General features: G+C 38.6%; 1 protein-coding gene across 1 annotated transcript in view; it reads right to left on the reverse strand.

Moving 5' to 3' along the window:
- Positions 1-562: 562 nt before the first annotated feature.
- myom2a (myomesin 2a) overlaps positions 563-16,008 on the reverse strand; it is a 138,001-nt gene continuing 122,555 nt past the window's right edge. Inside the window, exons 32-37 of the mRNA XM_061229219.1 lie at positions 14,294-14,399; positions 13,085-13,248; positions 11,384-11,420; positions 3,340-3,362; positions 3,195-3,250; positions 563-1,601 (exon numbers count right to left, since the gene is read on the reverse strand). Of these exons, the coding sequence (XP_061085203.1) occupies positions 1,092-1,601; positions 3,195-3,250; positions 3,340-3,362; positions 11,384-11,420; positions 13,085-13,248; positions 14,294-14,399 (896 nt within the window). The 3' untranslated portion in view covers positions 563-1,091. The remainder of the gene's footprint in view (positions 1,602-3,194; positions 3,251-3,339; positions 3,363-11,383; positions 11,421-13,084; positions 13,249-14,293; positions 14,400-16,008) is intronic.

Here is a 16,008-nt window from a genome sequence, read left to right on the forward strand (position 1 = left end):
GCATTTGAGGCTGCCTAAATCCACAGAAGAACTGTGGCTAGTTCTCCAACATGTTTGGAAAAACCTACCTGCCGAGTTCCTCCAAAAACTGATGCTGTTTTGAAGGCAAAGGGTGGTCACACCAAATGTTGATTTGATTAGATTTTTCTTCTGTTCGTTCACTTCTTCTGTTCATGCATTTTGTTAATTGATAAAAATGAACATTCTTATTTTACAGCATTTTTTCACACCTGCCTAAAACTTTTGCACAGTACTGTATGTAAAGAGGAGTAGGCTCAGACTGCAGTTGCAGTCATAGCAGTAGCTCTGATAGCTATCCTGGGGCAAGTAGTGCGAGTTGTGTAATAATGCATAGGGAGAGCGAGTAGTGCACAATAAGTAGGTCTTCCATCAGTTTTGTGCTTTTATGCCTACACAAAGTAAAAGGGGGTGAAAGGTGGATACAGGGTGCAGATACTGCCATGCAGACCTCAGGTCTCACATGTAAAATCAGTATCATATCAGTAACTGTATGTGACAAAGTAGCAGCAGAAATACCATTGCAAGGACAACACAGCGTAGGTGAATTCTAAGGCTTTTATTAACACACAGCAAGAAGGTAGTGCAAAGGGACAAGATTGTAATGTCATACATTTGCTTCAGTGACAAGGCTGTGCCTCCTGTGGGCACAGAGGGTCAATTTACATGTAAATGAATGGTTTACGATTGAATTGGTATAGCTGAATATATAGCCTCTAAAATATAGGTCATAGACTAATCATAAATGCTGTTAATTTTTCACCAAAGTACAGATGAGGGGGAGTCAGATTGTCAAGACTGATTCAAGATAGTTGAATCAGTCATGATTTTGGGAAGCCATCATTTCTTTAAAGATGTTTTTTCTGGTGCTGATAATACAATAAAAATAGAATGGTTTTTTTTCTCTTCTCATGGTGTACATCAGTTCAAAGAAACTGGCACTGCTTCTTTTGTGAAAAATTACAGACACTACTTTTTGTTTAATACTTTTTGTTTTCAAACTCATGCAATAAATTTGCTTGATTGCTGCTTGTGTTCTCAGACATTAAGATTTTAGTATTGTATAGTGTTGTTTACTTTTTTCGAGGAGGGGTAGGTGACTTCATACTTCTGGGTGGGGTTGGGGATTTGGAGCCCTGCGAGGGGGTGGGAGATTTTGCTCTGACAGGTGGAGTGGGTGATTTAGCACCAACAGGGGGAGTTGGTGACTTTGCACCAACAGGTGGGGTGGGAGACTTTGCGCTGGAGGGGGTGGGAGACTTGGCAGCTTGGGGTGAGGGGGCTGGGGATTTTGGGGGTGCAGCTGTCCTGGTCATCTGTCCAAGTTTGGGCTCTGGAATATCCTCACCCTGCCTGTAGACACTTACAGTGATCTCCACAAACTCACCGCCATACTTGTTCCGAACATTAATACTGTACTTTCCAGAATCGTCCGATGACACAGACTTGATAGTGAGACTGGCAAATTTGCCCGATTCAAATGAAATCAAGTTGTGGTCATCAGACACCACTTCTTGCTCATTTTTGAACCAGGTGACCTCAGGGCTGGGGTCACCCCACACTGTACAGGTCAGGCTCAGGGTCTATACAGAGCAGACATAAGGAGAGTTCATTCAGTCATTTCAGATTGAAAGTGTTTTCCTGTGGCTGTTTATTTAATCAATAGATCTAACAATTGTTTTTATTATATCACTATCAATTGCTGCACAATATTTAATACAGAAATCCTAAGACTATACTTCTGATTGTTGAGCTATTCTAATAGCTGAGACATCCGAGGAACAAATGTTTTTTTCTTCAATTTCATCGAAAGTCTATAGATGGTGACTATGGTCAACTGGTCAACTGGTGACTCAAGCTTTAGGCCGACTGGATTTCATTATGTATTTTGTCAATTTCTGGCATGGTTCACCAGTTTATTTGCATCCATCCATCTTTCCACCAGAATTCTATTCATGTACATTGGAATGTACATTAATGTACATTGACATGGGTGAGAGGCTTCAAATTAAATACTTGACTTATGATGCACAGTGCAGTCCGTAAGTATTTTGACAGATGATTTGTGTTCTTTTGACTCTGTAGTCCAGCACATTGGATTTGAAATGAATATGATTGAATATTAGGTTAAAGAGCAAACTGTCACATTTAATTTTAAGGTTGACATTGGGTGATCTGGTTAGGAATTGCATCCTTTTTTATCCATAGTCCTCCTATTTTAGGGGACCAAAATTGAACAAAATAATTGGCTTATCAGCTCTTTTTGATTAGTTTGTTGTATTCAATTGCTTCCTTCATGCCAGTATAAGAAAGCTTTCAGTGTCTTAATACTTGGTTTTTGACTGCCTTTGGAGCATGTTATTGGCATTTGTCATGAGAATCAGAGTTGTGCCAATTACAGTCAAGGAAACCATTATTAGGATGATAAATAAGAGACTGCTCTCTTTCTTCCTAATGATGTTCCAAACTGTTTATTCTGGTAAGCCTACTGTTTGGCCATATGTCTCTGACAGTTTTTTCTCATTTCTCATAATGGCTTCCTTGACTGTCTTTGGCACACCTCTGGTCCTCATGTTGACAAACACCAATAACAGGCTTCAAATGCAATCAAAAGCCTAGAATCAAGTCTATATACAACAATCTTTCTTATGCCTGCAATAAGGAAGCAACTGAATATACATCACTAACCGGAAACAGCTTAAAAGCCAACTGTCCAATTACTTTTGGTCCCCTAAAATGGATTATGTAGAAAAATGGATGTAATTCCTTCACAGATCGATATGGACACCCACAAATTGTGACAGTCATATTTATTGTTTCATTTAAAATTCAATGTGCTGGAGTACAGAGCAAGAAGAACAGAAATTGTACCACTGTTCAAATACTTACTGACTGCAATGTATTTAAACTAGACAATGAAATGTGTCAGACCTTGTCTTCATTCATTAATGATTCAAATTTAATTTAATTAAAGTTTAAATGTTTCTCGATCAGATCTTGAGAGGGAGACTATCATTACACTGATCCTTAATTAACTGACCCTTGTGGTAACTGAACTGTATTGTTACAATAAATAAAATCATTACAGCTGTGAAGTGCGACATGCAAGTGTGACAGTAATAAAATATATTTGAGTCAAATACATAAGTCTGATGCAGATCTAAACTAAATCTTACCTTCTTTTCCATAATAGTAACAACATCAGGGAGACCACCGACCACTCTGCCACGGTCTGAGGATTTCAAAATGAGAGAATTCCATTTCTTCGTCTGACCAATTCAATCAAATTCAAGCTACAGTTTGGACAATGACTATACTCACTCTTTTCTGCAAATGCTGCGGCCCTGAAAAAGAAGAATGTTTCATTCAATCACTAAAATTATTTTTTAAATGACCTGCCCTCTCATATATGCAATAAATGGAAGATGATGAAGCAATAAATGATCAGCCATACTCAAACAAAGAAAGTTACTGCCTAATGTATGGGGCATAGCATGGCAACAAGAATCAGGGAATCTTAAACTATCTGAAAGCTAAGAAATGAACCACTTAAATGAGAAAAAACTTTAAATGGCAATGTTCATTTCTCCAAAACAAGAGGCACTACTTAAAAAATTGAGTAACTATTTTGTGTGACTGTGTTCAACTTCCTGTTAACATGTGGTCAAAATCACAAGACATATTTTTCTTATTTTCACCTTAAAAAGTAAAAAAATGGCACTAGGCACTCTGACCGGTCTGCAGCTACACAGCAGTAAGTTAATCAGTCCTCCTCAGACCACTATCGGTTGGTACTTACCACTGCTGACAGGGAGCAACCTACAAGCATTGCCGTTTCAGAGATGCTCCAACCCAATCATCTGGCTATAAAGATGCTTTATGCTTGCCCATTTCTCCCATATCTAACACGCCCACTATGAGAGCAAACTGTTTGCTTCCCGTCTAATACTGTATATCCCTGTATATCTTGGTGTTGTTATGAGATCATCAATGTTATTTGCGTTATCTGTGAGTGGTCATAATTGAACTGGTGCCTTCAGATTGCTGCTTTGATTCTTTTAGTGGCCTGAGCCAAGTTTGAAGGATGAAGGTTGGCTGGATAACTGCGGTGTGCAGATCAGAAGATTCAGTTTGAAAGTGCAAAATTAGTCTTCGGGATTTCCATTTTTTCCACACTTCGGAATATGATTAACAACACATGCTGCAGAAAGTAGTGGAGTGAAAAGTAGGATATTTTACTTGTGAAATGTAGCAGAGTGAAAGAATGAAAGTAAAAGTCTCCAAGAATGGAAATTCTTTAATAATGTACAGGTACTGCAAAAAGTACTTCCAATAATGAATTAGTGCCACTGTCCACCACTGTTAACAGGTTCTGCAGACAGAAACGTCTTGTTTATGAGAGACGTCAGAGGAGAATGGCCAAACTTGTCAAAGTTGACAGGTAGGTGACAGTAACGCAAATAACCACACATTACAAAAGTGGTATGCAGAAGAGCATCTCTGAACACACAACTAAGTGAATAGGCTGCAGCAGTAGTCTGTGAGTGGTCATAATGCTTTGACTCATGCAGTTTAGCACAGCAGACATATCACTGGACTCTACATGACAAGACAGGCTTTTACAGTGGTTTCATGTTTCATTTGGTGGTTTGCTTCTGCGGCATTCTGAATGCTGCCAGCTGGGAAAAAATAGGCAGTTGCCAATTGTAGTGGGTAATCTGGTAACCAGAAAACAATAATTGTGTTTGTTTTTGGTTGTGCGTTTACTCTCTTGGAAACTTTTGGGAGGGACAAAGTCAAGTTTCAGATCAAGCGGAATGGTGGATATATGCTGGATGTTACATTACATTACATTACAACTATATATAAGTGCCATTATAATCTATGGCATACTAGGCTAATCATGGTGGTGAGGTAAGGAGGGAAAGGTGCAGCCTGAAGAGATGAGTCTTCAGTCTGCACTTCAAAGTGGTCAGAGACTCTGCTGTTCTGACATCCAAAGGAAGGTCATTCCATCACCATGGGGCCAGAACAGACAGCAGTCATGATCGAGAATAGTAATTTGCAATGCTTGCTATATTTCAAACAAATACATAAAAAGAGGTAATGCAATTATTGAACTGATGACTGTGAATGACTGTGTTGAAAAGTTAACCATTTGGTAAGATAGGCTAAAGCAAATGATGTGACCAACCTGTATCGTGTTAATACATTTTTTTAAATATGGACAAAATTAAACATGTGTTAAACAAACAAGATTGTAGGCTAATTGTTTGCAATATTGCACAATAAGCACAATGTGAGCTCTGCTTGGAACACAAGCGTTCCTGATTGTGGTCATTGAAATTTTATACCTTGATAGCTCCTATAAGGAGGGCCACACAGCTGCCTCCTTTCATTGCTTTTCCGCAATACAGTATGTCAGTGTTTCCCAACTCCAGTCCTCGGGACGCACATGCCAGAAGGTTTTTGTTGTAACCAGTAACTCACACACCTGATTTAATGATTGAACCAATCAAACCACAAAAATGCCCTTGATTAGTTAAATCAGGTGTGTGAGCTACTGGTTACAACAAAAACCTTCTGGCAAGTGGGTCCCGAGGACTGGAGTTGGGAAACACTGCAGTATGTCATAGCCTACCTACCTTTTAAAAAACTTTCTGGAAACAGATTAGCAAAAATTTCTAGAACAAGCTCTGAAGCAAACGCCCCTACCCCACTCTCCTTCACACACAAATTAGTGCCATTCAGATATATTCCCACTCTGTTTCCTCCCTTTATAGACATGAGAATGAGTAAGGGAGAATTTTGGCAAAAGCTGCTTAGTCCCAACTATCACATTTGCAGCTAATTAGTAGAACAATACTAGGCTACTACAGCTTCTAACCTCTTTACATTCATTTATTTGATGACAGGCTTGAATGGCTCTAACTATGCACTATGAAAGTAATAAGCACTAGGTCTACTAAAAGATAATGTGCTAACATTTACTTAATCTGTGTCAGTCTGTATATGTTCTCTTCTTTAAAACTCCTCCACTGATCAAAACAATATCCATTTTTAATTATTGTTCTGTTCTGCCGAAGATCATTTTGGCAGACGTGCCTTCAGATTGCTGCTTTGATTCTTTTAGTGGCCTGAGCCAAGGTTGAAGGATGAGGGTTGGCTGGATAACTGTGGTGTGCAGATCAGAAGATTCAGTTTGAAAGTGCAAAATTAGTCTTTGGGATTTCTTAGACAACACATTTTTTCAACACTTCAGAATATGATTAACGATACATGCAGCAGAAAGTAGTGGAGTAAAAAGTAGGATATTTTACTTGTGAAATGTAGTGGAGTGAAAGTAAAAGTCTCCAAGAATGGAAATTCTTTAATAAAGTACAGATACTGCAAAAAGTACTTCCAGTAACAAATTACTGCCACTGTCCAACACTGTTAACTGTCAGGTTCTGCAGACAGAAACGCCTTGTTTATGAGAGACGTCAGAGGAGAATGGCCAAACTTGTCAAAGTTGACAGGTAGGTGACAGTAACGCAAATAACCACACATTACAAAAGTGGTATGCAGAAGAGCATCTCTGAACACACAACACATTATAACTAAGTGGATAGGCTGCAGCAGTAGTCTGAACAATAAGTCTAATAAATTCCTAATAAAGTGCTCACTGAGTGTACATCGCTAACTCTGTTAGCATGATTAGATAGTTGATGTTTTTGGATAAAGTCAGGAGTTTCGGTTTCATAAAGGGATTTCTCAATGTAGATGGGCTTGTTGCTGGGACAACAGTGTCTTAAGCACAAACCTACAAACCCCCAGGTTTAAGGTAGATTAAGTAAATTAGGAGGATAAGATGGACATAAACCACTCAAGCTGGTCATAGCTGGATTTTACACCAGGGACAGCTAACATCAGCTAAGTTGTATAACAGACATTTGTTTACTTTTACGTTAAGTTAATGTTTGTATTGATGAGCTAATGTTAACAACATCCACGTTTCTATGACACTATGTGCAAATGGCCTTTGAGCTCATGCGCCCGATTCTTTTAGTTTTTTATACCACAAACTAAAATTACATCAACTGCCTTTTCATCATCAACCCCATGCCCCTTTCACCCATTTTATCAGTTGGGCTTGTGTCCGGTTGAACTTGAGAGGCCTTAATTCTCTGTCATCTAATATTATTAGGTTTAATTCTAAGATAAATATAGGCTAACGCATTATTTGGAGCTAGCAAGCTATTTGAAATTTACGTTATGACCTAACATGAAATAAGCTACTACAACTTTTGCTATTGCAGAATGCCACAACATTGCCTACCTGGCTAACGCACAAAAAAACATGTCAACGTAGAACTAACCATAAAGCGACAGGTCCAATAGACTTCCATGACTAAACGAATACTTGCCTGTTATCCGTTCGTTGACCTTAGCATTCCATAATATCCCCAGGCTAGTTTTACCTCCAGTCCCCCAAGCGCCAGCTCAGGTAAGACTTTTGGCATAATAATAATTGAAAAAAACCTAGTAATTAATTTCAAGAAATGTCTGGGCAACTGTGTTGACAGTGATTTCTGCTGGGTGGAATGCAAACATCTTTTTTCTGTAATTAAAATTTACAGCGATCAGTTTCTAAAGTGTTTTCTTTTCTTTTCACCAATGCACCAAATGGAAAGGTCCAAAAAGGAGAGACAGGAACTGTGATCTGCAAGCCACGGACATGATCAGAAATCAGATTAGTCTACCGCACCTCGCATGCTGAAATGAGTTGAAGGGACACTGGGTAACTCATTGTAAAATTTTCTAAACGCTTGTTTGTTCACTGTGCAATGTATTCAGGATATTTCAGTTTTGTTGATTTTTGTCGAAGTGCAAAGTTGTACTGGAACTCTGCCCTCGTTCAGATCAGCACCATGGCGCTGTCTAATTTCAAGCGGTAAAGTCGGTTATTTAATAATACTGGCCTATCACACAACAGTTCATGGAACACATTCCTTACTGATGTACAGCTATTGCAGCCAATGAAAATAAATAAATAAAATACAGCAATTCTTCGATCATTATGGAAAATGATCCAATTGCTCGTACAGCACTCGTGTTCGGAAAAATTTTATTCATCGTAATGGGTACTCATCTCGTCAGATTATTCAGATCACCCCGAATAAAAACATTTAATATGACTTTCAAAAAGATAGGGCCGGCTAACTCATAGCGTGTACTCGCTCTCTGTAGTGGCATGCGAAGTTGTAAACAGAGAAACAGAGTCGTTCGCTGACAGAGAGTATTTTTAAATAAAAGTCGGCTAACGTATTGCTGGTGCTAGCTTAACTGTATCAAGATAGCAAAGCATACCTTTGAATTACACACAAGCTTGCATACTGCAGTAAGTGCTGGGTAGATTTTAGTGGTAGAAAGGAACTATGAATGAAGCAACTTGAATTTAGCATTTAATACTTTATTAACATTATTTAGCTAGAAAAAAAGATAGTATGTCACTGCCCTTGCTGAACAATTGCCAAACTTTTATGTAACATGGTAGTGTCAGCAGCATGTTGTATTTCCTAAAAATATTGTATAGATTAAATATAGATTAATTGTATTGACCATGACAACACTAGACATATAGCTACATTATTAATGTAAAAAGTGGCCCGCAATCATTGTTGGGAATGTAGGCCTAGAATGATGACTATGACGTTTTGGCTAATATTAGTTCAACAATTGTATGATCTAGATCGAGCAGTTCAGCATGATTGCTAGCTATATGTATATCCTGTCATTATCTGTTTCCCTTAGGCTGCACATGAAACCATTAGCTAGCTATTTAAAATTGTATATATTTAGAAATCAGTGTCGTAATATTTTGTCATGCTCTTGATCTGTGTCCGTTCGCCAGCATCACAACGTTCCTTTGTTTTGTTTTTGACACGGGTAATGTTCCTCTACATTTAATAAGGTAGGCCCTATAGCCTACTCTATAAACGGCTTGCTTTACTACTTATTTTCTTTCAACAAGCTCATTTTTCTGATTTAGATAATTAGAAAATGAGTACACATCAACTACGCAATGAGAAGTTTTAAAGTTTGAATTGGTAAGCCTACATTGCATGGTTTAAGTCTGTGATGAGCCTGTCGGTGAGGTTACCATAACAGCGGAAGGAACAGTATCCCATCTGAATTGCAATACAAAAAATTTGCATCCGTATTTCAATGAATATGAACAATAGCACTAAACATGCTCGCTCATATACAGTATTTTAATATTTTAAGGTTCAACAAATGCAAAGATCAGTATTCTATATTAATATGTGACTTTTCAAAGAAAGAAATAAATAATTAGGCGTTTAGATTGCAATTCCAGAGAATTCGGGTTGACAAGGGATAGACAGACGCATTAACTGTAACCAGTTTTTGCAGTACCTGTACTTTATTAAAGTATTAAAATTCTTGGTGACTTTCACTTTCACTCAGCTATATTTCAAAGGAAAATTTTAGACTTTTCACTTCACTACTTTCTGCAGCACGTGTCGGTAAGCAAGTGTGGAAAAAATGCATTGTCTAAAATATCTCAAAGAAATCCAAAAGAATAATGATGCATTTTTAAACAGAATCTTTCAATCTGCACACCACAGTTATTCAGCCAACTCACTCCTTCAACACCCCCACTGCCGGATAGTAGGTGTTGATAGTCTGGGTGAGAATATGTCTGACTGACTATTCAGTAGGGCTACATTGCAAGGTTTAAGTCTTTGATGAGCCTGTCAGCAATACCGCAATATGCAGATAAGCTTGAGTATAACTGGAAGACAGACTTTGCCATCTCGATCCAGCCTCGATGCAGCCATGCTCTCTATCAGCTAACAACTCTGTTTCTCTGTTAACAACTTTGCTACATGCCACTACAAGAGAGATGGTACTGGTTATGAGTTAGCCGACCCTCTTTCCGAAAGTCTTAAATTGTAGTTCAGGCTGGAGCTAGTGCAGACTGCAATTTAAAGTCCGTAATAAAATGTATTCAGAAATGTAGTGTTATAGTAAACAGCAAAGTTAGTTAGCCGACATTAGCTGTTGATATTCGCTTCTGAAGCCGGACATGGACGTAATGTTACAAGCAATATATTATAAAGTTTGTTAATTTCATGTAGGGAGGGCAAAATGGAGCTTTAGAATGTAGAACGCTGTATGTGCACATGAACAATACATTCCTTACAGAACAGGTAGTTTCCCCACTTTTTTACTTCATAGCAGTGATGATAAAACTTACAAGAAGTAAGTTCTAGCGTGTTGTGTATGAGGTTAGTGTGACATGGCTAGCATAAGCCAATAGCACAAACCTATACAATTAGCTTTTTAACAGTACTTGGTAAGTAGAATTATAAAAATTAAAGCATTCAATTACGGTCAACATTCTCAATTTTTCTCAATTCATAAACAGAAAAAAGTCCCACTACATGATCGATAAAAATTTGTAATAGTTATATACGAGATGCCAGTGCTTCAATTAAAGATATACCCTATACCCTCACATTTGCCACCTGGTAATTATGGGCAATCACTGTGGATTATGGGCAATCTTGACTTCTCTGCCGGTTAAGCACCAAATGAAACACAAAACCACTGTTCCTGAGTCCGACTATGAAATTGATAACTGTACCTAAGACCAGGCCATTTATGTGTCATAGCTGTGAGGAAATGAAGGTGGGGGGAGGGTGTTCTTCATCAGTAAGATCTGCACAGCTGTTGGGCCTGGGGAGGATTGTCTCCTGCTTAGTCTAATCAACTGTACATCGCTCTGGATAAGAGCGTCTGCCAAATGCCATTAATGTAATGTAATGTAATGAGGATTGTTGATGGTTGCTCATTGACAACCAGCAATTGTGCGTGGGGGCAAAGAACCTCCCAGATCTGACCCTGCTGGTCATTTGATGAAGCTACATTTGGTTTTGAATTTTAAATGAAAAAAAAAAGCAAATAGAAAAATACTTGGTTGGGGCACAAGTGTCACAAGTGCATACCCTCTACTTAACTGCCTGTAACTCCATAGTGAAGTAAGATATGAAGATGTGATGAATACAAAATAAGTGACTGAGAATTCATAGAGTAAAAAGTGTGACAATATTCCCTGCTCTTCCCTAAACTTGGGGAGGGTACATTTGTAACAATTATGAGAGAGCTCTATCTATTATAAATTCTGATGTAATGACATATTGAACATTTAAAGATGGATATATTGGTTCAAACAATCAGAAAAGATGTAAGGGTATATAATTAGTGGATTTGTCCCATGAACCAATTACATATACATTTAAAATAATCTAAAATGTTTCAGTCATTGTAAGAAATAATAAGCAATAAGCAATAATCTTACTTCAGTCTCTGGAATTCTGCATAGGCATCAGTGTATGCTGCAATGAAAAGACAAAAAATGATAAGCATATTGCCATATTTTCAATGTAAAAATGTTCAACCACGAATCTGAGAAATACAATTTAAATGTAATGTGTCCATCATGGTTGCCCAGTTACCATCCTATCAATTGCTCTAGTTAGCCCCATATCTGAAAGAAAACCAGAGATAACTGGATTCCCTAAAAAACCTTTACATTTATTTATATTCCATTATGCATATCACACTGCATGAATGGTCAGTGAAACCTTTAAAGAGTGGTAAAATCAAGGTTGCATATTTCAAAACAATATATGCATATTGTATATCTCTCATATACATATAGTACCTGACTAATACAAGCATGAATGAACATGAATCAATAATAATAAATATAGCTGGCAAGCACACAGACTGCGACCACACATGCAACATGGATGTAGAAACACCACACAGGTTTTTTGTCACTCCCTGTTGATTTTTAGTGTCCACAATTGGAAAAACATGTAAAATACATAATTCATTTTACATAAAATACGTGATTTGGAAATGGCTGTTTCAATAAATGAATTAACCCTTTAAATCCAATGTAAAAGGAAATGTATTCCCTGTTTGCACTGCTTTTAAATAAAGCCTAACTGTTGCACACACACACCAGACACTTGGATGACGGCAGTATTTACAAAAACATTTAAAAAGATGACAGAAAATGTTTGACGGTAACAAGCCATTCAGCCAAACTTGGCTTGTCATTTCTATTTAAAATAAATAAATAAAAACACAATCATTTGAAGGGTACAAGTGTACCATCAAAACCTATGAAATATGAGAAGAATTATTCATGGTAGGCGACACGGATGGTGCAGTGGGTAGCACTGCCGCCTCACAGCAAGGAGGTCCTGTCGGCCGGGGCCTGTCGGCCGGGGCCTCTCTGTACAGAGTTTGCATGTTCTCCCTGTGTCTGCGTGGGTTTCCTCCGGGTACTCCGGTTTCCTCCCACAGTCCAAAGACATGCAGGTTAGGCTGATTGGAGAGTCAAAATTGCCCATAGGTATGAGTGTGTGAGTGTGTGAGTGAATGGTGTGTGTGCCCTGCGATGGACTGGCGACCTGTCCAGGGTGTATTCCTGCCTTTCGCCCAATGTATGCTGGGAAAGGCTCCAGCCCCCTGCGACCCAGTTCAGGATAAGTGGGTTAGGATAATGAATTAATTAATTATTCATGGTACACACAGAATGCTTGTAACAAAAAACAAAAAGCGCCCATTCATGCAATACTTGTTCTACTGTTCATTTCTCCAAATCCACATCAGTCAGTGAGAAAAGTATGGGTACCAAAAAATGCATACAAAAGGGTTTCTTAGGAACTATACTTTTATGCAGCGTTTTTCTCCAAATCAAATGGATTTAGTAAATAGACCCTCAACAACCATATTTACCCTATAGGTTTTGGAGCTTGAAACTTATCTGGTGCATCTGGATTACTTTACATTATCCTTAATATACATTTATTGGTCAGGGGCTACTCTTAGCTTGTAAAACACAATTGTTCCTAAAAACGTTTATTAATTCCTAAAAACATTTATTAACTACAGCATTCTAGTTTAAGTTCAGTAAATATTATTCAGTGATTGTGCACAGAAAAAGATGCAACTTGAGTGTGTTCTTTTTTCAAATGAGGCTTGCCTTGTCCGGAGAGGTCGAAGGTGCGAGTGTGGGACTTCTTAGCATCCAGGATCTCAATGGCATAATGGCCCTTGTCTTTATCAGTGGGCTCACATATCTGCATCCAGGCCATCTCCGAGGTGCCCCCAATCCTCATCTTCTCAGATGAGGAGATCTTGCTTTCCCTGGATAATTGGGGGGAAAAAGTCAGCCGATGCTTATCAGTGCCTAAAAGATAAAAGATTATCGACTGAAAAATTTAAACCCCTTGTAAAATAATGAAAATCGTCTGAATGTTTACTACTTTACGGTAGTTTTCAGGATTTCGACATTCCTTCCAATCTCGCAGTTCTTACTTCCTGCTTCTCTCGGTAGTTAAATGTTGTAAAGCACTATTCTTACTAACTACTACTAATCTAAATATTGTACAGTACTAATCCGATGAATACACTTACTGTCTGTCTAACTAACAGTCACTTTTATTGGGTGTTTCTGCACTGTTCTATAACTCTGCCTCCCTATGCTATCCCTGATTACTTGCTTAGTTTAAGCGAAGTGTTCGCACTTGTCTCTGACTATCACTACGTCTTCAATCTATGCAAATGTCTACTCCTTAATCCGGAGCCGTATGTTTTACCTGTTTGTTAAAGTGCATCCAGTCCGCGTTTTCGTCTCCCCCTGTTATGGTGTTATTATCCTATTATATTTCCCCACCTGTTGTCTATTTGTTTAGCCCATCTTCTCCCCAGCCCCGCCTAGATTGTCACCTTCCCTCATGTATTTAAACCTCAGTCTCCGCTTCATCCATTGTCAGAATGTTGATCATTGATAGTGCTGAGTTTTTGTATGCAATGCAAATTGATGCAATTGTATTCCACAGCCTATTCTTGAGATTCATAAAAGACACCCCTTTGGTTTTGATTTTCGAGTTTTGCCTTGCCCTCTGGTTTTGTTTGCCCTTCTGCTTTCTTGGTTTTGACTATTTGCTTTGTTTTGTGCCCTTTTGTACCTTAGCCCTTTGACTACTTGGATTTTGACCCTTTGCTTGTTTTCCCGATTATTCTTTTGCTTACTGTTTTTGATGTTGTCTTGGATCTCTTGGCTTGAACTCTACGTTTATGGCCCGTGGTCTGCACTGGGTCCTCAGTGCCGAACGTAACATAATAATCATGGGTTATGAAAAAAATGGGTAATGAAGTAAAGAATTATAAAAAAGAAACATTTGCATACCTGTGGAACCAATGAGTTCTCATTTCTTCTGTGTAGTATTTCATGTAGCACTGCAGTCGGATGCCTTCTGGTGTGCACTGAAGCTTAAGTTCAGATGCAGAGGATCCTAGAAAAGACAGCATGACCAGCCATAAAAATGTGGTATACACTCACAAAACACTTTATTAGGAACATTTTTATTTATTAAATGCCATTATCTTATCAGCCAACTGTACGGCAGCAGTGCAATGCATATAATCATGTAGATATCGGTCAGGAGCTTCTGTTAATGTTCACAATGGGGAATGGGGAATGGGGAAAAAATGACTTTGACTGTGGAATGATTGCAGACAAGGTGGTTTGAGTATCTTAGAAACTGCTGATCTGCTGGGATTTTCACACAACCTTGTCTCTAGAGTTTACAAAAAAAAAACAAAAAAAAAAAAACAGTGTGCATACAGAAAAGCCTTGTTAATGAGAGATGTCAGAGAAGAATGGTCAGACTGGTAAAAGCTGTCAGGAAGGCAAATAATCACACAAATAATTACAACAGCAGTAAGCAGAAGAGCATCTCTGAACACATAATGCATCATAACTCTAAGTGGATGGGCTACAGCAGTAGAAGTAAAAACAATTAGTCTAATAAATACCTAATAAGTGCTCGGTGAGTGTATATGCTGTCATAGTAGCAGAAATAAATGTGCAGGTATTCTATCCACAATTCCAGGACAAAAAGCAGTTCTCAGTCATTTCAATTGCATGCTATGTTATTTCTTCAAAATAATGGGAAATAACAATGAAAATACCATTTGAAAAGTAAAATGCAATGCTATTACAGGGTACTACTATCTTTCAGTTTTACTTCATATTAGCTTCATCAACACTACAAAATATTTTTAAATGCTCACGAGAATAACCACAACTTTTCATAAGTAGGGATGTGTACCGAGAGCCGGTATTTTTTGGTACCGGTTCCTAATTGGTCGGTACCAGAGTACCGCTAAAGATTCTTGACAAACTATACTATTTTCGGTATTTTTTAAGAGTCTACCTAACCGTCGCGTAATTATGACACTGCCGCCATCGACAGGTTAAGACGCAGCGCCCCGTTGTTTTCTCTAGTAGTCGATATGTCGGCCTTAAGAGCTAAGCGCTCCAAGGTATGGGCTCACTTCATCAAACTCAATGAATCCTCTGCAAGAAAGTAGTTACGTCAAAGGGGGGTAACACCAGCAACATCATAAAACACTTGCAGTCTACCAATAGTATAAAGCTGAAGGAGTGTGGCGTGTTTGACTGCCTAAACAACGCATCTAAAGTTAGCAACCCGGCAGACGCTAACAACACCGTGCCCTCCTCCGTGCAGGCAGACTCGGACAGTGCTTCTTCATCAAGTCACGGTTACCCAATTACCCAATTGGAGACGCCCAAAGGCATTAAGATTTACATTACATTATTATTACATTATTGGCATTTGGCAGACGCTCTTATCCAGAGCGACGTACAGTCGATTAGACTAAGCAGGAGACAATCCTCCCCTGGAGCAATGCAGGGTTAAGGGCCTTGCTCAAGGGCCCAACGCTGGACGCTGTGCGGATCTTATTGTGGCTACACTGGGATTCGAACCACAAACCTTGCGTGTCCCAGTCATTTACCTTAACCACTATGCTACAGGTTGCCCCTGTAAGATAATGAGAGAAATAAATTATTTTTGGAGAGCTTTGCACTGTAGCTGT

Source organism: Conger conger, chromosome 2, assembly GCF_963514075.1.
Source record: "Conger conger chromosome 2, fConCon1.1, whole genome shotgun sequence".
NCBI lineage: Eukaryota > Metazoa > Chordata > Actinopteri > Anguilliformes > Congridae > Conger > Conger conger.